Here is a 25,018-nt window from a genome sequence, read left to right as displayed (position 1 = left end):
AGAAAACAAAACCATAATTCCTGCTCCTAAGTACTTCAGTTTTGCGGGAAATACCAACAAGAAAATGTGCTATTACAATGCACTTTAAGGGCTTTGGAAAAGGTAAACATTGAGTGCTTTGGGAGCAAAGAGGAGTTAGAACCTAATCCAGTCTTACTGGGTAAAGCAGGTTTTCAGGGGTACAGTTGATCCTCAGGCAATGTGGGGGTTAGGGTGTCAACCCCTGTTCAGTAAAAAATCCACGTTTAACTTTTGACTCCTCCCCAGCTTAACTACTAATAACCTACTGTTTAGCAGAAGCCTTACAGATAACATAAATAATTAACACATATTGCATGTTAAATGCATTAGATACTGTTTCTTATAATAAAATAAGCTGGAGACAAGAAAATGTCATTAGGAAAATCATAAGAAAGAGAAAATATGCTGAATACTCATTAAGTGGAAATGGATCACCATAAAGGCCTTTATCCTTGTCATCTTCATACTGAGTAGACTGAGTAGGAAGAGGAAGAAGAGGGGTTGGTCTTGCTGTCTCAGGGCAGCAAAGGCGGAATAAAATCCACACATAAGTAGACCCATATGGTCCAAACCCATACTGTTCAAGGGTAAAATGTAATTGCACTTAAAAGACAAGTTGGAATTGGCAGCCTAGGGAGAGGCAGATGTGGATAAAGTATTCCAAGCAGAGGAAACAGTGAAGTTCAACAAATAAAAGATGGTAACCTGACAGAGCAAGGAAAAATGAAGAAATTCAGAGGACACTTAGGAAAAAGAAGTGTAGACCTTAATGATTTATTGTATGTAAGAAATAAGGGAAAAGAAGAAATTAAGTATTATGCCCAAGTTTGGGGCTTGGGAAACTGCATGAATGGTATTTTCATTTACTTCCCTTCCACTCCCCTGCCCCCCAAAAATAGAGGAGGAGTAAGTGTGGAAGAGAGAGAAAAATTTAGCTTCAGATGACTCAGTGACTTTAGAATGTGAACATCCAGAAGGCTGGGCATGGTGGCTCAGGCATGTAATCCCAGCATTTTGAGAGACCAAGGTGAGCAGATCACCAGAGGTAGGGAGTTCAAGACCAGGCTGACTAACACGGAGAAACCCCGTCTCTACTAAAAACACAAAATTAGCCGGGTGTAGTGGCACATGCCTGTAATCCCAGCTACTTGAAAGGCTGAGGCAGGAGAATCACATGAACCCAGGAGACAGAGTTTGCAGTGAACCGTATCATGCCATTGCACTCCAGCCTGGGCAACAAGAGCAAAAGTATGTCTAAAAAATAAAAAAAAAGAACGTGAACATCCAATAAACAGTTTGACAAATGTGCTCAAAAATCAGGAGAAATAAAAGGGCTAGAAATCATAAAGATTTGGAAATCTTTAGCATAGAGATGGCAAATGGCACCATGGTAGTAGATGAAATCATCAAAAGAGGGTTCACTGAGAAAATTAACTCGGTGTACTTAAATGCAACAATACTGTATTTAACAGCCAGGAAGATAAAGAGAGGCCTGTAAAAGAAAGTTTTCAGAAGGAACAAGAATGAAAAAAACAAAACAGAAGGCTGAGGTGTCATGGAAACCTAGAGCCTACAACATTTCAAGGTGGTGGTTAATGATGTTAAAAGCTGGCCATAGGTTAAATAAGACAGATTAAAAAGAATTAGACAGGCAAAATCATCTCCACCAGAACAGCAAGCATTCATCTTTCGATCAAGTAAAATCAAGTTGCATTAAGAACTATGGAGGGAGGCCGGGCGCGGTGGCTCAAGCCTGTAATCCCAGCACTTTGGGAGGCTGAGGCGGGTGGATCACGAGGTCGAGAGATCGAGACCATCCTGGTCAACATGATGAAACCCCGTCTCTACTAAAAATACAAAAAATTAGCTGGGCATGGTGGCACGTGCCTGTAATCCCAGCTACTCAGGAGGCTGAGGCAGGAGAATTGCCTGAACCCAGGAGGCGGAGGTTGCGGTGAGCCAGATCACGCCATTGCACTCCAGCCTGGGTAACAAGAGCGAAACTCCGTCTTAAAAAAAAAAAAAAAAAAAAAAAAAAAAAAAAAAAGAACTATGGAGGAAAGAAAAACAGGGACAAAAGTCAATTCAACAGAGTCTACTTCATGGGAAGTTTGGATTTTTCTTTAAATCCTATTTCTCCTCTTAATTTTCTACCACTGGGTTTGATGCTATTCATATGTAATTTTTTTTCCAATTTGGGTTAATAAGGAAACCATGCAATAAATATCCTTCATTCTTGGGATTCAGTGCTCAAACTTTCTTACTAATTCTAGAGGCTCATTTTTGCAACAAGAAAACTATTCCTGACAATTAGGCCAAGACTACATAAAAGAAAACCACTGAAAGGATAAGGTTGCTCTCTCTGTTTAAATGACTAACACTGTTAGAGACTATGTCAATAAATTTGTTCTGTAGTAAGAATACGTGAATTTTTTGTTGTAAGATCAGACCTACAATTAAAGAGGCAATGTAGCTGAATAAATTAATCTCAAGTCTATAAGCCAAAAGTTTTAAGCTGTAAATTCACCTCTGCCAATTAATTTCTGAGCAACTCTGACCATCTTCTATAATTCCTTCAGAAAACAGCAATTAAATAATTGCTATATATATCAGAATAATTGCTCCATATCAGAATGAGATAATTATCAAACAAAAATAAAATGATTGAAAGTAAATATAGAAATGGAGGCAAGAAAACACTGAAAAATATGACATCAAAAATAAGTCTTCATGCGCGGGTACAGTGGCTCGTGCCTGTAATGTCAGCATTTTGGGAGGCTGAGGCAGGCTGATCACTTTGAGACCAGCCTGGTGAAATGGCAGAAAGCCTGTCTCTATGAAAAATACAAAAATTAGCAGGGTGTGGTGTGGTGGCACATGCCTGTGGTCTCAGCTACTTGGGAGACTGAGGCACAAGAATTGTTTGAACCTGGAAGGCGGAGGCTGCAGTGAGCCAAGACTGCACCACTGCACTCCAGCCTGAGCAACAGAGCTAGACTCTGTTTGAAAAAAAAAAAAAAAAAAAAAAAAAAAAAAAAAAAAAAAAGGAAAAGAAGGCTTAGAATCCTCATGACAATTGCAACTGCTTATCGATAACATCTGATTTGTGTTTTTAGGAACTGTACAGATAGTAGGACTCATACCCAAATGGGTAAAATTTCCTGAGAGTCTTTAAGTGATGAGGTCAGGTATAAGGCAAATACAGAAAGATCTTTCCCTTCTCCACTTCCATTCTAGCCTATGACACTTTCAGTCTGGCCATTTCACCTTTCTCTTCTCATAGGAAGTGGACACCTAGTGGGGAAGAGCAAAGAGATTTAGCTTAGATGTTACCCAGTAACTACAACAAAGTCATTAAAAATAAGGAGTTGAAGTCAGAGATGAACTGTTTCAGTTAAGTGAAAACTGTTTAAAATAATGAAAGAGGAGTGGAATTAGTTTGTAAGTTGCTAATTCCTGCTGTGGCCCAATGCTCATTAAATACTAGGCATTACACCAATGCCAACACATTTAATCCTCAAATGAGGTGTCCCATTTTAAAGTTAAAGAAACAAAGGACAGGAGAGGTGAGTCACCAAGCTTATGGGTAGAATTTTAATTCTTGGGATAATCTTTAAAAACCTCTATATACATACTCTGGACTACCTAATACACGGGGCCTAGATGATAACCTTATAAGCAAGTACCGCCATGCCATTTCAGGGACCTTGGTTTTTGTTTATGTTTACAACTGAGTGAATGTCAAGCAAAGACCATATGACATTGAAGCTTACTCTAAGAATGAAGGTTTCACAGCAGTGATGTGAGAACTGAGTCATCATCGGTCATCCAATGGAACGCCAATTCCATGAAAGCCTGCTCTGAACAATCAGTGGCATACTCATGCTGCCGGTAAGATGCATTGCATGGGTCCCTTCATTAAAAACACCAATTAGCCATAGTTCACTAATAATAAGTACAGCAGTAAAGACTAAATAAATGTTCCAAGTCTCATCAATAATTGGACCAGCCACTTATTTAAGGATTTTAAGAATGATGCTGTATTAGTTTCCCATTGCTGCCATACTTCAAACTCAGTGGCTTAGAGCAACGCAAATTTATTACCTTACAGTTCTTTATCTTAAATGCTTGACATGTCTCAGTGGGCTAAAATCAAGGTGTCAGCAGAGCTGTGTTACCTTCTGAAGGTTCTGCGGCAGAATTTCTTTGCATTTCTCAGCTTGTAGAGACTGCCTGCATTCGTTGACTCATGCTCCCCTTTATCCACCTTCAAAGGCACCAACGGCCAGTTGAGTCCTTCTCACATTTTATCATTCAGATGTTGTTTCCATGTTCAGGACTTTTTCTCTGACTCTTTTCTTCTACCCTTCTCCTTTACTTTTAAGAACCACTGTGTTAATATTGGACTCACCTACATGATCCAGGATAATCTCCCTAGTTTAAGGTCAGCTGGTTAGCAATGTTACCCTTTGCCATCAAACCTAATATATTCACAATTTCCAGGAATTAGGAAATAAGACATGGGGATGCGAGTATTATTCTGCTCACCACACTTACACGTTCCTCTTGTCATCAAGTAAACAACATAACTCCACAGGGTTATCAAGTTGTTCCCATTAATGCTGACATTCAAAGACTGCCCACTGACAAAGGTCAGCCTAAATATAATGTCTGATTAATGAACTATCAAAGAACATCTCAGAGATATTAATACTGCTTTTTTAATAGTATATTTATATGAACATGCTTTCTCTGTACCAATCTTATTTGAATCACAATATAAATTTAGTATTTGACCGTATCCTACTGTTTCTACTATTAAACTCACTAACAGTGATCTGGTTGTTACAAAACACTACTATTTGTCATATTATACTATTGATATTGCTTTTAAGTCCATTGATTACATTGTGTTTTTTTGCATTTAAGTTGTGAATTTCTTTTGGTTTCATAATTGTATTCAAACTATACACATATAAAGTTTAAACATAGGGCTTTGTTTCTAAACACTTAAGTAACGGTACATTAAAAATAATTAAGTCAAAATCAGGGTTCCATAAATTTACTTTTTCTTTAAAATGAATTTATATAATTCTCAATTTTAAGAAAAACTGCAGTGCTGGAGCATTAACAGCATGGCATTTAGAATTGGGTTTGACCACAACCGCCATCTCTGTGACTTACTGGAGGTGTGGCCTTGGATAAGTTACTGTTACTTGTTAGATGATGCAGTTTCCTCATCTGTAAAGTAAGCCTGCCTTAGACACTGATCATGAAGATGATATTACGTTATATATGTAAAATGCTCCATACATTCAGCAGAAACTTGAAAAAAAAAATGCTTGGTACAGTTCCTGGCCACTATCAGGTGCTCAATAAGTAAGAGCAATACTTATTTCATAAAACTGTGTCCAAGTTTAAAGATAAATAAGACAATTTTCAGTGTCTAGCACATTATATTTTCTCAAGAAATATTAAAATGCAACTTCAAATGATTGAAAGAAACACATTATTGCATACTTTTTATATTTTCTAGAGTCTAGTCAATTTTAAATAATTATTTATCTTTCAATTAATTATCTTATTTATCTCCAATTTACTTGACTTTTAAGTTTGTAATATATCCCAAGGAGAAAAAAAAACACATTTGCCTTTCTAAAAGCTTTATGATTATAGTACTACTTTCAGTTCTACAAGATACTACGTGAAATAATCTTTGGCATATACTTTCTATCTTTCCAAAGAGAAAATACCCTGATACGTTAGTGAAAACTGACTAGAAAAAAAAAATAAAAAAGAATCTAGAAATATCAAAGCCCTGAATGACATTTAAAATTGGATAAGAATCAACTTCTAAGGCTTCATTCATCACTTGAAAAGAGTACCAATTTAGAAACAATGCCTGTTCATTCTAACCAAGAGAATGCAAAAAATGATTGATAAAGGTTAAGTGAATTAATACTTGCTGAATATATGAAAAAAATTATAAAAGATTAACGATAAACAATTATAAAATCCTTAAAAACGTTTTAAGACAGGTGTCTCTTTGATATAATAACATACAAAAATACTTACAGTTTGATAATATGAGGATGACGAAAGAGTTTCAGATTTTGAATTTCTCGTTTTATTTTTCCAACAACATCTAAACTGCGAATCTTCTGTCTATTTAAGATTTTAACTGCCACTTTATGGCCTGTTAATTGATGTTCTCCAACTAAGGGAAAGAAAAAGGAAAAAAACATGCTGTCATATCAACATAATCATTTATTCATGCTTCCTTCCATTGTGCCCTAAATGTCTTTACTCCTGTATACCATCTTTATGTCACTGTACAAAACTGAAGTTATTTGTACTTCTATTTCTTCTATTAGAGTATGCACTCTTTGAGGATAGAAACTGTATCTTAGTCATCTCTGTATCTTTTGCACCTAACAGAGATGTTCATATTTATGGAATGTTTGTGAAAATGATTACTGAATTCTATATTCTAAAATATAATCAACTTTAGAACATCATTTGAACAGAAGAGAACTCACTGTTTCAATAATCTCATTTCTCTTCTTCTGCTTAATGCCAGTCATTGTATTACAGAAGAATAAATAGTGTGATAAATCAAAAATTCACAATAATTACTATTTCAACAGAAAATTCACATTAGCCCTTTTTTGTGCCTTTTTCATAAAGTCCTCTTATTTTCTCTCTGTATGATGAAATTTCTATCTCGTTCAAACTGTTACAGTATGTTTATAAAACTCGTGTCATTTACCATTTTTTATCTATTATAAATATTTGTGTTTGTGACAAATCACATAACCTAAGCTATTAGCTCATACTCTCCTTGGACAAGATGACCAGTGCTCATCTGAATCTCCTTGGGGCAAAGTGCTTTGTACACAGAGATGCTAAATGAATATACGCTTTGTTAAATATAGTCCTTCTGCTTTCTCATATAACACATTCATGGCATCCACACTAACAGGGATATCTTTCAATACTGTTCAGATGAAAAATCCCTCAGTCGGGAACAAATTTGTCAGCTACCTCTCCTATTTTCCTCAATTCTATTCTAAACTTTCACCATTCTCCTCAAAACATCTCTCTAACTCTCCTTTCAGTGACAAACACCCTTTTTATTTCTTTAGAGAACCTGAAGTCATTAGGAGTGACTTTTCCTATCTTTTTATGTATTTATTTATTTCGAGATAAGGTATTGTTTTGTCATCCAGGCTGGAATGCAGTGGGTGTGAACATAGCTCACTGCAGCCTCAACCTCGTGGGCTCAAGTGATCCTTCTGCCTCAGACTCCCCAGTAGCTGGTACTACAAGAATGCTCAGCCTCCCCTGCTAATTTTTCTTTAAATTTTTGTAGAGGTGGGGTCTCACTATGTTGCCCAGGCTGATCTTGAATTCCTGGGCTCAAGTGATACTCCCACCTTGGCATCCCAAAGTGCTGGGATTACAGGTTAACCCTAATTTCCTCTATCTTAAAGACTTACTTCTATCCATACCCCTCCTCCTATTCAAGGCCAGTCTCATCAACCTTCACCTTTAACCCAACTTTTCTACACTTTCCTCATATTCAACTTTTTTTCTTTTCTAATAGCTCTTTCTCTTAAGACTGCCCAAGTCGTATATCCTCCAAAACTCTTCCACTGATCCTGTATCCTCCTTTAGTTTCCAACCTGTCTCATCAAAACTTCTCAAAAGAGTAGTTACAGTAGTTACATTTGTTGCCTTCTTTTCCTCCCTTATCACCATCCCTAAATTCACAGCTATCTGGTTTCTACCTCCACTCCAAGGACACCAAAGAGTCACAAAATATCAAGCCATGGATACTTTTCAGTTCTCAGATTACTATAATCTCTGTTTCATCAGACACCATACCTCTTTTTGGTGGTATTTCTCTCTCCTGTTTCTCCTACTAACTCTCAGATGGTCTCTTTTGTGTCCTCTGCCTGCTCTTTGAAGGTTAAGTGTCCCCAGGTTTCAAACCTGGCCCAAGGTAGACCCTTACGTTATGTCATTCATCTCCCGTAGTTTTAATTATCACCCATATGCCAGTGACCTCTGTCTCTCCTTTAAATTTGTATTTCAAGATTAATATCCCACAAACACCTCAAATTCACCACACTCAAAACTAAATTCAAGGGCTGGACATGGCAGTTCATGCCTGTAATCCCAGCACTTTGGGAGGCCGATGTGGGCCGTTCCTTTGAGCCCAGGAGTTCCATATCAGCCTGTGCAACATGGCAAAATCCCATCTCTACTCAAAATAAAAAATTATCTGGGTGTGGTGGCACATGCCTGCAGTCCCAACTACTTGGGAGGGTGAGGCAGGAGGATCCCTTGAATTCGGGAGGCAGAGGTTGCAGTGACCCTAAATGGCGCCATTGCAATACAGCATGGGTGACAGAGTGAGACGCTGTTCATAAAAAAGATAAACCAAAAACAAAACAAAAAAACTACATTCAGCATTCTCCTCCTTCTTCCTCACCAAACCTGTGTCTTCTATTTCACTTCATAGCACATAGCGTATATGCTGCAAATGAAAGTCAGCTGACATAATCTCCTAAATATTTCTTGGAGTCATATTTCAACTCCTTATGACAAAAACATTAATGACAAAGGCGATCACTAATGACACCTATTGTTTATTATGTGCTAAGCTTTATTCTAAGTGGTAGCTGCCCTGCTCTCTCAACCCTACCACAACTCTATGAAGTATTATTATAATCCAGTGTATAGATGAGAAACCTGAGGCACAGAAAAATAAGTCATCCGAGGTCACACAGCAAGTGGTGGCACAACATCTGACCTGGGCTGTCTGCTTTCACAGTCAGCATAACCACCACACAGTGATAACCCCAGTCAGAGTACTCCAAACATGTAATGCGATGATTTAGAAAGAACTGAGTTTTTGTCACTGGAGATTATTTTTATCTTAATAACTTTTGCAAACTGTAAATTATCTCAAAAATTTAATGAATCTTGAAAGTTACTTTCTCAGCATATAAAACAAACAAAATGAGACATATCAAGTTCAAGCAATGTAACTTATTAACACTCCAAATTATTTTTCTAAGACTCCAGAAAAATCTTATCGATTTCTAGGAACTTTCTATTAATTAAAATAAGCTAAACGGTTTCTTCATGCCTGAGTAGTTTATTACTCATCTTTGGAAATTTTATAACACCCAAACACCTTGCCAGGGTGGTCTAAAAAATACACCTCTCTCCTCAAATCCCTGATAGCCTCAATGAAATAAAGAGAGCTGAAACCCCTACTATATGGAAGATTAAATTCCTCCTTTCCCACTTGACAATTAAGTTACTGTCTACTGAGAACATATGTGATCTTTCCTGATCAAAAAGTAAGACCAAGGACTCTAATAGCTAAGCAGATGGGTGTTTTGTTTTTTAATGACATATGGTTAATCTGGAGAACACGCAAACAAAACATTAAGTGAATTCACTTAGAAAATAATGATCAAGTACTGCTTTGCCTATGATAGTTGACGAAATAATAGACTCATTTGGCTTTATACAAGAAAAAAATTTTCTTTATGAAGCAGTGAAAAAAAAATGACATTTTCCATTGAAACGGTTAAGCATACTGAGAAGCTAATCAGGTATCTGAGGTTGAAAAAGCCAAATGCATTAAGAATCTTGCCTTTTTGCTGAATTATACTAGCCTTTTTTTGCCTATTAACACCATAATTGGTACTTAACCATAATTAAATCCAAACTTAACCACATTCCACCTGAAAGCTGAAAGAATATTCCTGAAAATCTTGTAATAAATACAGATATAAGGTCAAGAATTTCTTCTATACACATTTTATAGACATAAACTCTTCTTTGTGTAAAGCAAAACAAAAAAAAAAATTTAAAGAAAAGCCTTGGATGCCTCAAAGTTTTATTCCCATTCATTTATTCAAGCTAAAAACATTTGCTAAGCATATGCCAGAAATGTTGATTACAGACACATGAAAAGAGATTTTTTTAACACACCTCCAAGTTTTAGGTGGGGGAAAAAAGCAGCAATAAATGAACTGAAGTAAATCTTACACAGCGTTACATCTGCCTAAAGACTGTCAGATACACCACACTCATAAAGAATAGATGAAAAATAAAATTCTAAAAACACTAAGAATAAATAATCTTGTCATTATTTATCATCTATATAAGTAAATATCCAGATCAATACCTACTTTGGCAGGAAAATTAGAAACATTCATCCACTGAACAACTAATGAATGCCTACTCAGGTAAGTAGCCGTACTAATTACATTACACTGCTAGTTGTCTTCCAGTATCTTCTGCACCTTTCTTTCTCCCTGACATGAAACTCCCAAATTACAACTGGGTACATGGCTACCCAGCATACAGCCTGCATCTTAGTCTCTCTTGCAACTGTTAATAGATGTGGCCACATGAGTATGTTCCAGTCAATGACATACAAAGCAGAAATGTCCCTGGCAACTTCTTCCTCATCCCTTCCTTCATCCTGAAGCCTGGCATATCAAAGTCACCATTTGTACCTTGAGACCAGACTTCAGAAGGGGAAAGCAACAGGAAACAGAAAATCATATTTTTTGTCACCATCAGGTATGACAACAGTCTACATCACCTGCTCAGACTTTTATAAGACAGCAAAATACTTCTGTTTAAGCCACTCTTATTTTGAAGATTTTTGTCACTTAAAGCTGAATCTAAATAATACACTAATTAGAATATTTTAAAATTCAAATGGTTTGGAATCTACTTCAAATTTCCAATTTTGCTGGGTAACCATATTTGAGCTGATGGAAATAAATTGTAATCTATAGTCTACACAATTTTTAGATTAAAAATTTAAAGAGCTCTACAAAATTATCACCCATTAGTGGTTTATTTTGTGTTTCCCAAATTTTAGCTAAAACACACAAAATACTCTCTAAAGCTATGGAATTTTAAGGGGGAAAAATCCAAGTTCACCCAAACTATACCTTCTATATTTTACATTTGATAAGGTGTAGAGTTGTCACAGAGAAGGAATTAAACTGATTTCTATTGTTCTAGAAGGCAGAACTGGGAATAGTCAATAGATTCTCCTTCAACTAACAGACCTGTCTGATCCATGAAGCCTCCTCTAAAGTTCCTTTTCACCACTCTGGTCTACACTAACATTTTCTTTTTTTAAAGGTAACTACTGTATGCTGAATACACTTTTTTTTTCTACCAGATGTATAACCAATTATTTGCTTGATTCTCAGTTCAACTCTCAATAGTAGATGGGAGGGGGTCAGAGATCAGGTCCCTTATGTCAAGGACACAGATGCTGACAATAATAAGACAGGAAATGGAGCTGATTAAAAATTTGCAGAGAGGTTAAGAATTTGCAGCCGGGCGCGGTGGCTCAAGCCTGTAATCCCAGCACTTTGGGAGGCAGAGGCGGGTGGATCACGAGGTCAAGAAATCAAGACCATCCTGGTCAACATGGTGAAACCCCATCTCTACTAAAAATACAAAAAATTAGCAGGGCATGGCGGCGCGTGCCTGTATTCCCAACTACTCAGGAGGCTGAGGCAGGAGAATTGCCTGAACCCAGGAGGCGGAGGTTGTGGTGAGCCGAGATTGCGCCATTGCACTCCAGCCTGGGTAACAAGAGTGAAACTCCGTCTCAAAAAAAAAAAAAAAAAAGAATTTGCCAGTGGTCACTCAGCCAGCAGGTGAGTGGCCATGGCAGACCCCAGTAGCCAGGGCTAGGATTTAAACCCAAGCAGCAAGTCCCCAAAATCAGCATTTTTTTTTTTTTTTTTTTTTTTAGACAGTTTGCTCCGTCACCCAGGCTGGAGTGTAGGGGCACCATCTCAGCTCACAAGAACCTCCGCAAACCAAGTTCAAGCAATTCTCCTACCTCAGCCTCCTAAGTAGCTGGAATTATAGGCATGCACCACCAGGGAGGCCTGGCTAATTTTTGTATTTTTAGTAGAGATGGGGTTTCATCATGTTGGCCAGCCTGGTCTGGAACTCCTGACCTCAGATGATCCGCCTGCCTTGGCCTCCCAAAGTGCTAGCAATACAGGCGTGTGAGCCACCGTGCCCTGCCAAAATCAGCACTCTTAATGCACCCCATTCAGTATTCAAACAAAGGAAGCTCAGCCATTTATCAGAATTATCATAAGATAAATTCCTGCACTAAGTAACAGGTTGGAGTAGATCAAGGCTAATTCCCCTTCCAACTCTAAGACTTTTCTAATGATATCCCTGAAGATCATTCCACAGTGAAGGGTACAAAGCTTTTTAGCTACTCTTGCCTCTTGATGACTTTGGTTGCCACTTCCTGGATGTTTTTCAGTTTTGACACATTTTTCTTCATATGAAAGACACAACTTCACACAGCTGTGTTATATAGGTATAAATACACAACTGCTTTACACAAAGATCGTAAGTTTTCAAATTTCCAATATCGTTCCCATATGAAGTCCAGCATTTTTTACCACAGGCAAGACCCTATAGTTTTATAAGGCATAGTTCGGAACACTTCTGTATCTGTACATCATCCCACAGTAATTCATATCAAATACATCCTCATTCTATTTTAATATACAATATAGGATATTATCATATCTAATGAAACAACCAAAAGGAACAATTTAAAAATAATTATTTTAGGCCTAAATTATAATCTATTTTTCCACTAGGATCAAACAAAGAGTTGCCAAAATCTAAAAGCTATGGAAACACTGCATAATAATTTGAACTATGCCAAATAAAGCTTTAGTCCACAAAAAGAACCTAAGTACTTTTTCACATGCTCCACTGAACAAGGAGCTGAATGTGGTATTTCTTACATCTCTAAAGAGTCCCTGACTGGTGTACAGCATTGGTTTGTAAGGTACTTTCTTGGTGCTTGAAAAGTTTTTCTTCTCTTTGGAATTGTGGCCATCATAGTGCTCCCAGGAAATTAACAGCCTATATAATAAGTAGAATCAAGTCTATCACCATATTTTATCTATATAAATAAAATCAAGTCTACCATTGTATTACCATAACTGAAAAAGTTTCTTAGAATTTTTGGGACATATTTGGGGTGGTCTGACTTAAAATCTAGACTAAAAAAATGTGCACTAAATCCTTCAGGAGGGTCTCCAAGTGAAGGCACAAGAGAGACTACCAAGAAATGGACATCATCCTTCAGGGTGTCCACAGGAGTCAATTTATAACCCAGGTTTGTGGCAGGGGCTATTTAATGACAATTATTCTTTCTCACAAATCTGTGAGGGATACCTAACAGGTGTGTATCTATATGTGTATATACATGTTTAATATTTTACATTGTTTCATTTTAAACCTTTAATGACTCTATGAGGAAATTTTATAGACATGAAAACCAAGGCTTAGAAAAATTCAAACTGACTAGAAATGAACAAAATCAGTATTTAAATCCAGATCTGATTATAAAGCCTTTGTTCTTAATGATTATACTATACTTCAATCTATGGTTACCCAACAAAAGATTTACCTCATAATGTCTAAAATAATACGTTAACATTAAAAGTATTATAGAATTTATTAATACACACCATATGTAATAATTTGGGTTTGGGAGAAGTGACATTCAGAATTCCAAGTTTAGATGCTGGAGACATAGACTTCCAGTTAGAGTGGTATTTTTGCCCACCAGTTACAACGTTCCCCTCATGATCCTAAACAGTCTGAGGACCAGACCTTTAAACTGACCCTAAGTTTAAGAAGTGGAGGGGGAAAAAAGTTGGGAGGAAGAATGAATGAAATGAGGAGCAAGTATGCATAAGTTTTGGCTCTGAAGGAAGGCATATGTATCAGTCCCCAGCCAGCTCCACTATCTCCTTTTCTGTAGACTCCAGGATTAGAAATACTTCTCTTTCCACAAATTGCTTTTGACCAAAATGTCCATAAATTACGAAATATTTTAGTAGTAAGAAAGATTTAGTCTTCTGTACACCCTCTAAATACAGGTGGAGCAAGCTGACTAAAATGAAAAGCAAGGGGAAGATTCAAGAATTTTGTATGATGATTTTAGATAGAAGCTCTGGTGGTCAAGACAAATTATGGTACTATACAGAGTGGAGGCTCCACTGATGTTGGGAAGTACCCATTCTACACTTACAGCATGTTATGCAGCTAATTAGAAACTTGGGATAAGAAGGTAATCAGAATGAACTTCATATCGTGTTATAAACACATAGTATTTACATATATGTGTGTGTGTGTGTGTGTGTGTCTGTCTGTCTGTCTGTCTGTCTGTCTTTCCTGTATCATCGTTCACCATTCCCTCACCTCAACTGTTGTATTTCAGTCATTTAGAACTATTTGGAACTTCCCATAAGGAATCTGTGTCTCTCATTTCCAGAACTAACACATGCCCAGTTTATGATAAGAATTCAGCAAACTTCATTGGAATTGTATTGAGTGGAATAAATGAATGTCATTAAATATGTGAACCATTTAAATTCCCATTCACCGAATCTTCAATGCATCGTATGTCTATGTGTCATTTGTCTTTCAAAATTCAGCTGAAGTACAGTCTTTCAGTAAGCATTCCCTAACTAGCACCCCAATCCCTAACTCAACAGTCTGAATTAAGTGATGCTCTACTGTATTCCCACAGGTCCTCTCCCTGGTGGCACTTAACATCAAGTGCTGTAATTACCTACTCTGTTGTTGTTACTGATCTCCTTTATAGTGGCCAGCTACTTCAGAACAGGGTCGGTGTCTCATTTATCATTGATCCTTAGCATCTGGCACAATATCTGACATATAACTATTTACTGTACAGAAAAAATGCATGACTAATGCTAATATGGGGTACATGAATATATGATATAGGCCTAATAATCTGCTGGTATTATTGCTTTAGAATATGAGGCATATGTAAGCTGGGTGTGCTAATCACTCTCATATCTGAGCAAACCAACAAATACCTATTAAAGTCATTATCTATATATTCCAAGTTCCAAGGAATACTATGTAGTACTGCATTCCAGAAGCTGCTAAATATGGAAAAGAATCGATAGAAAAAATAATAACCATCAGCACCAGAACTACAATTTACTCAAGGTCCAGGCATTACAAAAGAAGGTATATGTCTCACAGAAAAACAGATTTTGAAAAAGGGAAATCTAGACGATCAATAAACTAGAAAAGGTGCTCAATATCATGAGTCATCAGAGAAAAGTAAACTAAGACCACAATGCAGTACAATACCATAATATACCCACCAGAACAGCACAATAAAAAAGACAGACAGTGCCATGTATCCATCAAGATATAGAGCAACTGGAACTTTTACATGTTGCTGGAGGAATGTAAATTAGTGCAAACACTTGGGAAAACAATATATTGACACAAAGTACATAATAACTACTAAAACTATATACTCTATGACTCAGTGATTCCACTCCCAAGTATTATAACCTACGGCAATGCATAAAAGTGCTCAAGTCCTTTAAGGTATTTATAAGCAGTTTTCAATGCTGCTAATCTATGGACTTAAACTTTACGTAGCAAAGATCTAAGAAATGGACAGAAAAGTACTTATACACTGTACTTTAGAAAGGAACATGCTAGGCCGGGTGCAGTGGTTCATGCCTGTAATCCCATCACTTAGGTAGGCCAAGGTGGGCGAATCACTAGAGGTCAGGAGTTTGAGACCAGCCTGACAAACATGGCAAACCCTGTCTCTACTAAAAATACAAAAACTAGTTGGGTGTGGTGGTCGGCGCCTGTTATCCCAGCTACTTGGGAGGCTGAGGCAGGAGAATCATTTGAACCTGGCAGGCAGAGGCTGCAGTGAGCCGAGATTGTGCCACTGTACTCCAGCCTGGGCAACAGAGCAAGACTCCGTCTTAAAAAAAAAAAAAAAAAAGAAAAAAAAAGAAAGGAACTAACTAGAGTGGGTATTAGGCAGGAAAGACCAGACAATTCTGGGGCCTAAAAGATAAAGCAATTGAGGAAAGGTGGTTATGATATCAATAAAAAATAGGTAATTCTGAAAGGCAGATATTAATAATGGTAATGTGTGTCTCATACATACCAGGTTGTTGGTATGTACGTGTGTGTGTGTGTGTGTGTGTGTAGACATATACATATGCACATGTGTTTGTATGTCTCCATTAGCACTTTATATTTTTTTATTTAAACTCTACAAGAGTTCTTGTAGAAGAGACAATCCAGATTCACAGAGTTTAGAAACTTACCCAAAATTCACATAAGCAATCAGTTTTAGAGCTGTGATTAAAACCTGTATCTTGCTATCTCCAAAGCAATCCTCAATGGGAAAATGGTTGCTCTCTTTGCATTTCCTAAGAGTCCTGAACAGTCCTAGTGCTACTGTTAAAAACAGACAGTAAATTGTACACACAAACATGCATGAGAAAAGATAAAATATTTTTTAAAGTTAAAAATAACTTATTAAATATAAATAAGTAAATAATAGACCGGAAACAACATTTGAACTAAAAAAAGAAAAAAATTCAAAACATTTATGGAAATGCATATTATGAAAAAACTATGCATGGATATCAAAAAACTTTTGTACCAAAATAAACTATTACATGTTTAAACAGGATCTAGTTTGAGGCACTGAGAATAAGACATCAGTCTGAAGAGTCCCTATTAAAGCAACATGAATTCTGCTAATGTTAAAGCAAAAACAAACATCGAATTCATATTGAAGCTTTCATGGAAGTATGGTGAAATCACTGAGGTCTTATGAAACGTTTATGAGAACAATGACTCAAAGAAATCAGCAGTTCACAAATGGGTAATTCGTTTTAAGAAGGAACAAGAAGAGTTTTTTATTTTGTTTTGTTTTGAGGCAGCGTCTCACTCTTGCCCACACTGGAAGGCACTGATGCAATCACCACTCCCTGCAACCCCGACCTTCTGCATCAAGTGATTCTCCCACCTCAGCCTCCAGAGAAGCCGTTAACTATAGGCGTGCAGCACTATGTCCAGCTAATTTTTTATTTTTTGTAGAGATACGGTCTTGCAATGTTGGCAAGGTTGGTCTCAAACTCCTGGGCTCAAGCAATCTTCCTGCCTCTGCCTCTTAAAAGTGCTGGAATTATAGAGCTGAGCCACCACACCTGGCTGACAAGATGATTTTGAAGATGAAGCCCACAGCAGCAGACCACCCACACTGGTTTGTAAGAAAAAAAAAAAAAAACTAATCTTCTTCATGCCTTAATTGAAAAGGACCGACAATTACCAGCAAAAATGATAGCCATAGCCAACGTCATAGACATCTCAATTGATTCAGTTTGACACAACTCTGGCTAAAAAATTAAAGTTGAGCAAACTTTCCACTCACTGAGTATCAAAACTGTTGAACTCAGATAGGCTACAAACAAGAGCAGAGCTCTCAATGGAAACTTTTAATAGGTACCATCAATATCCTGAAGCATTTCTTTGAAGAGTTGTAACAGAATATGAAACATAGCTTTTCCAATATGATCCTGAAGACAAGGCACAGGCCAAACCACGGCTACCAAGAGGTGGAAGTGGTCCAGTTAAAGCACAGTATGTATACTGGTGAAGAGGAAAGGTGGGCTGGGTGCAGTGGCTCACACCTGTAATCCCAACACTTTGGGAGACAGAGGCGAGAGGACTGCTTGAGCCCTCGCCTCTCAACCCCCAGGGGGTCGAGACCAGCCTGGCAACATAGCAAGACCCCGTCTCTTCAAAAAAATTGTTTCAAATTAGCCAAGTTTGGTGGCACAGGCCTATAGTCTCAGCTACTCAGGAGGCTGAGACAGGAGGATCACTTATTGAGTTCCAGGCTGCAGTGAGCTATGATTGCTCCACTGCACTCCAGCCTTGGTGACACAAAGACCTTGTCTCTTAAAAAACAACAAACAAACAAAAAACAAAGCAAAGTTCATGGCAACAGTTTTTCAGGATCCTCAGGTATTTTGTTTATTGACTCTCTGCAGGGCCAAGGAACAACCACAACATCTGATTGTGAGAGTGTTTGGAGAAAGTTAGCCAAATCTTTAGCAGAAAAACTCCCAGGAAAGCTTCACCAAAGAGTCCTTCTCCACCATGACAACGCTCCTGCTCATTCCTCTCAGCAAACAAGGATAATCTTCATGAATTTTCAAGAAAAATCATTAGGCATCCACCTTACAGTTCTGACTTGGCTCCTTCTGACTTTGTTTCCTAATCTAAAAAAAAAAAAAAAAAAACCCAGGCCAGGCGCGGTGGCTCACGCCTGTAATCCCAGCACTTTGGGAGGCCGGGGTGGGTGGATCACGAGGTCAAGAGATTGAGACTATCCTGGTCAACATGGTGAAACCCCGTCTCTACTAAAAATACAAAACATTAGCTGGGCATGGTGGCACGTGCCTGTAATTCCAGCTACTCAGGAGGCTGAAGCAGGAGAATTGCCTGAACCCAGGAGGCAGAGGTTGCGGTGAGCCGAGATGGCGCCATTGCACTCCAGCCTGGGTAACAAGAGCGAAACTCCGTCTCAAAAAAAAAAAAAAAAAAAAAAAACCCTTTAAAAGAAACCCATTTTCTTTTAGTTAGTAATGTAAAAGAGACTACACTAACACGGTTAAATTCTCAGGACCCTCAGTTTGGGCATGGTGGTTCATGCCTGTAATCAATCCTAGCACTTTGGGAAGCTGAGGTGGGATGATAAGATGAGCTCAGGAGTTTGAGACCAGCCTGGTGAGACCTTATAGGTATTTAATTTTTAAAATGAAATTAAAATTTAAAATATTTTTATTTTTATCTTTATCTTTTAATTCCATTTTTCCATGAATTTTTTGAAGTGCTGTCAGATCTTTTTCTCAAATGTAAATAGTCCCAAACATAACCTGATGGTTCTTTTCTTAATCAAAAGTTAAACTTCAGTAAAAAAGGGATTCTTCCTAAGTTCAAGTTCTCATAAATTCCCTTATCTTAAGAAGACACTTTCTAAATTATTTTGAACAACAAATGACTGTATGTAAGACACACTTGCCTAACAAATGTATCAATCTTTACTACATGGGAGAAAACTTCTGATGGAATCAGTAACAATAAAAACATAACATATCAAGGATATGGCAGTATAATTATCCCTGAAGAATGATTTCACACTTACAAATGTAAAGTATCATTCTAAATAACTCTTTTAAAGCTACTTTAAAAATCAGTATACTAAGTGGTTACAGAACAGTGAAGCTTGTAACTCAAAAAGACAAGTGAAAAAAATCTATAGCTGTAATGTTATATATATATATTTTTTTGAGACGGAGTTTCGCTCTTGTTACCCAGGCTGGAGTGCAATGGCGCGATCTCGGCTCACCGCAACCTCCGCCTCCTGGGTTCAGGCAATTCTCCTGCCTCAGCCTCCGGAGTAGCTGGGATTACAGGCACGCGCCACCATGCCCAGCTAATTTTTTGCACCTTTAGTAGAGATGGGGTTTCACCATGTTGACCAGGATGGTCTTGATCTCTTGACCTCGTGATCCACCCGCCTCGGCCTCCCAAAGTGCTGGGATTACAGGCTTGAGCCACCGCGCCCGGCTGTAATGTTATATTAGCAGGTACCTGTTACAGTATTGTATATGCATTCAAAAGTATTGGATCTCAAACAAATAAAAATAAATATGGTATCCTAAAAAGCCATGGTAGATAACTGAAAAAATACTCCTAGTAATGACAAGACTCTGAAATGTGAGAGTAGCTAAAACATTATTTCTAAAATAATATTTACATATATGATTTCAAATTCCTGTATTTCTAAAATAATAAAAATAGAAAAAAGACATGTACAGGAATGTGTAAAACAGCATTAATCATAATAACCAAGATGTAAAAACCACCCCAGATGCCCAGGAATAACAGAATGGATAAATAATAGCATGGTCTTAATGCAATACTATATAGCAATGAGAATGAATTACAACTACATGCAATGACATAGATAGATCTCACAAACAAAATAGATCTCACAAGCCAGATACAGTAGAATTCTGTCTCTTTAAGCTCAAAAACAGGTGAAATTATCCATGAATAGTGGTTCCCACTGGTGGTGTGGAAGATGGAAATAGTAGCTGATATGGGACACGAGGGGACTGCTGGGATACTGGTCATTTTCTATGTCTTTATCTAAGTGGTGGTTACATGGGTGTGTTCAGTCTGTGAAAATTCATTGAGGATTTATGTAAAAGATGCCGGTACATTTTTGTATATGGAGTACAATAAAAAAAGTTAAGAACATTTGAAGGACACTATATACCTAAGCTGTGACGAGCCAAGAGATTAAACATGTATTAGCCAGTTGAGCCTCATGGGGTGGTCAGCAACGTTTACTCATTCGTGTCAAGAGCCGTAACTCTGGCAGTCAGTAGCGTTACGTAATACATATATGTTCTGACCCCTACCATCCCCAGACTCCTGCCAGAACAACACAAGGCTTTCTTCTTTGTCCATGATGAAACAAAACAATCTCATTGCTCTTCTCCAAATTTCCTTTCCCTGAAAATCCTTTAAAGTTCTCTAGGCTGGAGAAGCAGCTTCTCCGCTCTTGAAATCTCCACCCAGTTCAGCCCAACTGCCACCACTCCTGCCCTCCACCATGTCCATCAGGGTGACCCAGAAGTCCTACAATGTGTCCACCTCTGGCCCCCAGGCCTTCAGCAGCTGCTCCTACATGAGTGGGCCCGGTGCCTGCATCAGCTCCTCAAGCTTCTCCTGAGTGGGCAACAGCAGCTTCCAGGGTGGTGTGGGCGCAGGCTATGGTGGGGCCAGCGGCATGGGCATGGGAGGCATCACCACCATCATAGTCAAGCAGAGCCTGTTGAGCCCCCTTAACCTGGAGGTGGACCCCAACATCCAGGCCGTGCACACCCAGGAGGAGGAGCAGATAAAGACCCTCAACAAGAAGTTTGCCTCCATCGACAAGGTGCAGTTCCTGGAGCAGAAGAACAAGATGCTGGAGACCAAGTGGAGCCTCCTGCAGCAGCAGAAGATGGCTCAGAGCAACATGGACAACATGTTTGAGAGCTACATCCACAACCTTCAGTGGCAGCTGGAGACTCTGGGCCAGGAGAAGCTGAAGCTGGAGTTGGAGCTTGACAACATGCAGGGGCTGGAGAAAAAGTATGAGAATGAGATCAAAAAGCGTACAAAGATGGAGAATGAATTTGTCCTCATCAAGAAGGATGTGGATGAATCTTACATGAACAAGGTGGAGCTGGAGTCTAGCCTGGAAGGGCTGACTGACGAGATCAACTTCCTCAGGCAACTGCATGAAAAGGAGACCTGCGAGCTGTAGTCCCAGATCTCAGACACATCTGTGGTGCTGTCCATGGACAACAGCACTCCCTGGACATGGACAGCATCATTGCTGTACAAGGACATTGCCAACCATAGCCAGGTTGAGGCAAACATGTGCCAGATCAAGTATGAGGAGTTGCAGACGCAGGCTGGGAAGCATGGGGATGACTTCCGGCACACAAAGACTGAGATCTCTGAGATGAACCAGAACATTAGCTGGCTCCAGGCTGAGATTGAGGGCCTCAAAGGCCAGAGGGCTTCCCTGGAGGCCACTATTGCAGATGCCGAGCACTGTGGGGAGCTGGCCTTTTAGGATGCCAATGCCAAGCTATCTGAGCTGGAGGCCGCCCTGCAGCAGGCCAAGCAGGATGTGGCGCAGCAGCTACAAGAGTACCAGGAGCTAATGAACGTCAAGCTGGTCCTGGACATTGAGGTCGCTACCTACAGAAAGCTGTTGGAGGGCAAGGAGAGCTGGCTGGAGTCTGGGATGCAGAGCATGAGTATCCTTACAAAGACCACCAGTGGCTATGCAGGTAGGCTGAGCTCTGTCTATGGGGGCCTCACAAGCCCCAGCCTCAGCTACAACCTGGGCTCCAGCTTTGGCTCTGGCACAGGCTCCAGCTCCCTCGGCTGCACGAGTTCCACCAAGGTCGTGGTTGTGAAGAAGACTGAGACCTATGATGGGAGGCTGGTGTCTCGAGTTCTCTGACATCCTGCCCAAGTGAACAGCTGCAGCAGCCCCTCCCAGCCTGCCCTTCCTTTGGCTGCCCTGCAGCCTCAGAGGGAGGCCACTGTGCAGGGAAGCACCGGGAACAGGAGACTCACCTGATGCTCAGCCCTAACCCTGAGCTCAACCGCTGGAGACCTCCCTTGCCCATGCCTCCAGCTGCAAAACAATTCAACTGGTTTTTCGTTGTTGTTGTTTGTTTGTTTTGTTTTTTGGTCCAAAATAAAACCTCAGCTAGTTCTGCCAAAAAAAAAAGATCTCTAGGCTAGGCATAGTGACTCATGTAAATCCCAGCACTTTGGGAGGCCAAGGCGGGTGGATCACGGGGTCAGGAGTTCAAGACTAGCCTGGCCAAGATGGTGAAACCCTGTCTCTACTAAAAATACAAAAATTAGCCAGACGTGGTAGAGGGCACCTGTAATCCCAGCTACTTGGGAGGCTGAGGCAGAGAATTGCTTGAACCTGTGAGGTGGAGGTTGCGGTGAACTGAGATTGCGCCAGTGCACTCCAGCCTGGGCAACAGAGTGAGACTCCATCTCAACAAAAATAAAATAAAATAAAGTTCTCTAAAGGATGGTTCTGACAAGGAAGCAAGAGACTTCCTTTCCTTTTGATCTGTGACTTATCAAATAAGTACCATTTTTATTAAATAGCACTTTACATATACATTTAATTCCCCAAACTCCTGCAAGGTAAATATTATTATGCCCTATTTACAAGTGAGCAAACTGGAAATCAGAAATCAGTGAGTGACAGGATGGTATGTCTGCCTCTAACACCCAAGCTCAAAATTCACGCAATTTTACCCTTCAATAATCAGGCTTCCTTGATGACAATGTATCAAGAGTGCTCACTTGCATGCTTAAGAGGATAAACATTATCTCTAGCATTAGCTTTGAGAAAGGAGGTCACAGTGAAGAGATAGATAAAAATGGAAGTTGCATACAGTCTAGTAGTGACAGACTAAGGAGGGAGGAACAATGCATGAAAATAATCAAGTATGGAGAATTGCTGTGTTCAGTTAGAGAGTAAGACTGGGGTAGGGCTGTGGCCTTTGTGAGGATCAGATATACTAAGGTTATTCATCAAGAGGTGCTGTAAAGAAAAGAAAATAACCCATGGACTGAAAGTCTTAAGAGTCTCTAAATCTCCTAATAAAATATGTAAAATGAACTTAAATTTTACTAAGAGAATGAACTTGTATATCCTTAAAGACTTTTTTTTCTCCTAATTGTTCTTACCCCATTAGTCTAGACATCCATTTGCTCATTCATTCATTCAACAAATATGTTCTGAGTGTCGGATCTGTACTAGGCATTGCCTTGAATTGTGAAAAAAAAAATGGAACTTGCATTCTGGTAGAGAACATAAATAATAAATGTATAATATTATAGTTGTTCTTGGTGCATTAGAAGGCAAAAAAATAAGAAAATTTCCTAAAAGAAGAAACAATGATGTAAAGATGATATATGAAGAAAGCAGAGTGACAAGGTGACAGGAAAATGGGCTATTTTAAATAGATCAGGAAAGATCTATGGAGATGATTTTTTTTAGTAAAGACTTGCTCTATACCTAATTTCTTTAATTACATGATATGCTTTATTCTGCTTTTTTATTTAGAGACAGGGTCTCTCTGTGTCATGCAGGCTGGAATACAGTGGCATGCTCACAGCTCACTGCAGCCTCAACCTCCCAGGCCTAAGCGATCCTCCCCCAAGTCGACCAAGTTGCTGGGACTACATGCAGATGTTGCAGTGAGCCAAGATCATGTCACTGCATTCAAGCCTGGGGGACAGAGCAAGACTGTTTCTCAAATAATAATAATAATAATAATAATAATAATAATAATAAAAAGAGGAGGCAGGAGAATCACTTGAGCCCCAGAGTTTGAGATTACAGTGAGCTACGATCGCACCACTGTACTCCAGCCTGGGAGACAGAGTGAGACCCTGCCTCAAAAAAAAGAAAAAACAGAAGAGAAAAGAAAAAGAAAAAGAGGGAAAAAAAGTTTACCGGTATAAATTCTTTAACACTATTGAGAATGTATTAGCATTCAGTAGACTCTGCCAGCAACACTTATCCCAAAGCTTTATAAACCATGCACTCTCTCATGTCTTTCCTACTCTAGTCTTTACGTGTCTATTTTCTTTCTCTCTTATTCCACATACTTCATCTCCTTCTTATTCATCCTCCTTTATTTTCCTGTCTTCAAACAACTCCCCTTTCATTCTCATTAACTGCCTCTGAATGTTTTTTTGTTGACTACATAATTTTATATTCCATAAAATTTCTTTTTAAAGTAGAGTTGTGGAATGAGTTAGAATTCTCTCCAAAACAAAATGAGAAACATGACCTGTGTTTTTTTCTCTAGAGCCTCAAGTTTGATTTTAATGACTACCCCAGATATTACAACATGCATCCTTAACTTACCTCAGTCTAACAAAAATTTGTGTTTTTACATTTCCCAAACAAAGCAAGGACTTTAGAATACTGTTAACTCTATTTTTTCTCATGCCTTTTCTGTTCTTGCATTTCATTCCTACATATTTTCAATCTCACAAGATGATATTATTTTGTATAGTTAGTACCTATTTAGTTACCCACATACTTAAGACTTTCCAACACCCTTCATTTCTTTTTGCATTTCTTGCTTCCACCTGGGATCACTTTCTTCCTGAAGAATTCCCTTTGGTGTTCCCTTTACTATGTCTTCTGTTGACAAATTGTCTCAATTTATGTTTGCATAAAAATGCATTTTGCCTTTATTTTTAAAAGAACATTTTTGCTGGGCATAAAGTTATAGGCTGGCCATTTGTTTCTTTTATCTCTTTAAAGGTACCATTCCATTTTTTTCTTGTTTTCATTGTTTTAGTTGAGAGTCAACTTATTATTGTTCCTATGAAGATAATGTACTTCTTTTTTCCCCTCTGACTGCTTTTAAGATATTCTCAACTTCTTTCCTCCGTTTCT

General features: G+C 38.7%; 1 protein-coding gene across 2 annotated transcripts in view; it reads right to left on the bottom strand.

Moving 5' to 3' along the window:
- Positions 1-25,018, bottom strand: part of PRKAA2 (protein kinase AMP-activated catalytic subunit alpha 2) — a 71,273-nt gene that overhangs the window by 33,134 nt on the left and 13,121 nt on the right. For both annotated transcript variants that reach the window (XM_039473639.2, XM_074380882.1), the window contains exon 2: positions 6,097-6,238. In XM_039473639.2, the coding sequence (XP_039329573.1) occupies positions 6,097-6,238 (142 nt within the window). The remainder of the gene's footprint in view (positions 1-6,096; positions 6,239-25,018) is intronic.

This window comes from Saimiri boliviensis, chromosome 11 (assembly GCF_048565385.1).
Source record: "Saimiri boliviensis isolate mSaiBol1 chromosome 11, mSaiBol1.pri, whole genome shotgun sequence".
Lineage (NCBI taxonomy): Eukaryota > Metazoa > Chordata > Mammalia > Primates > Cebidae > Saimiri > Saimiri boliviensis.
This window is presented reverse-complemented; position numbering and strand designations above follow the sequence as displayed.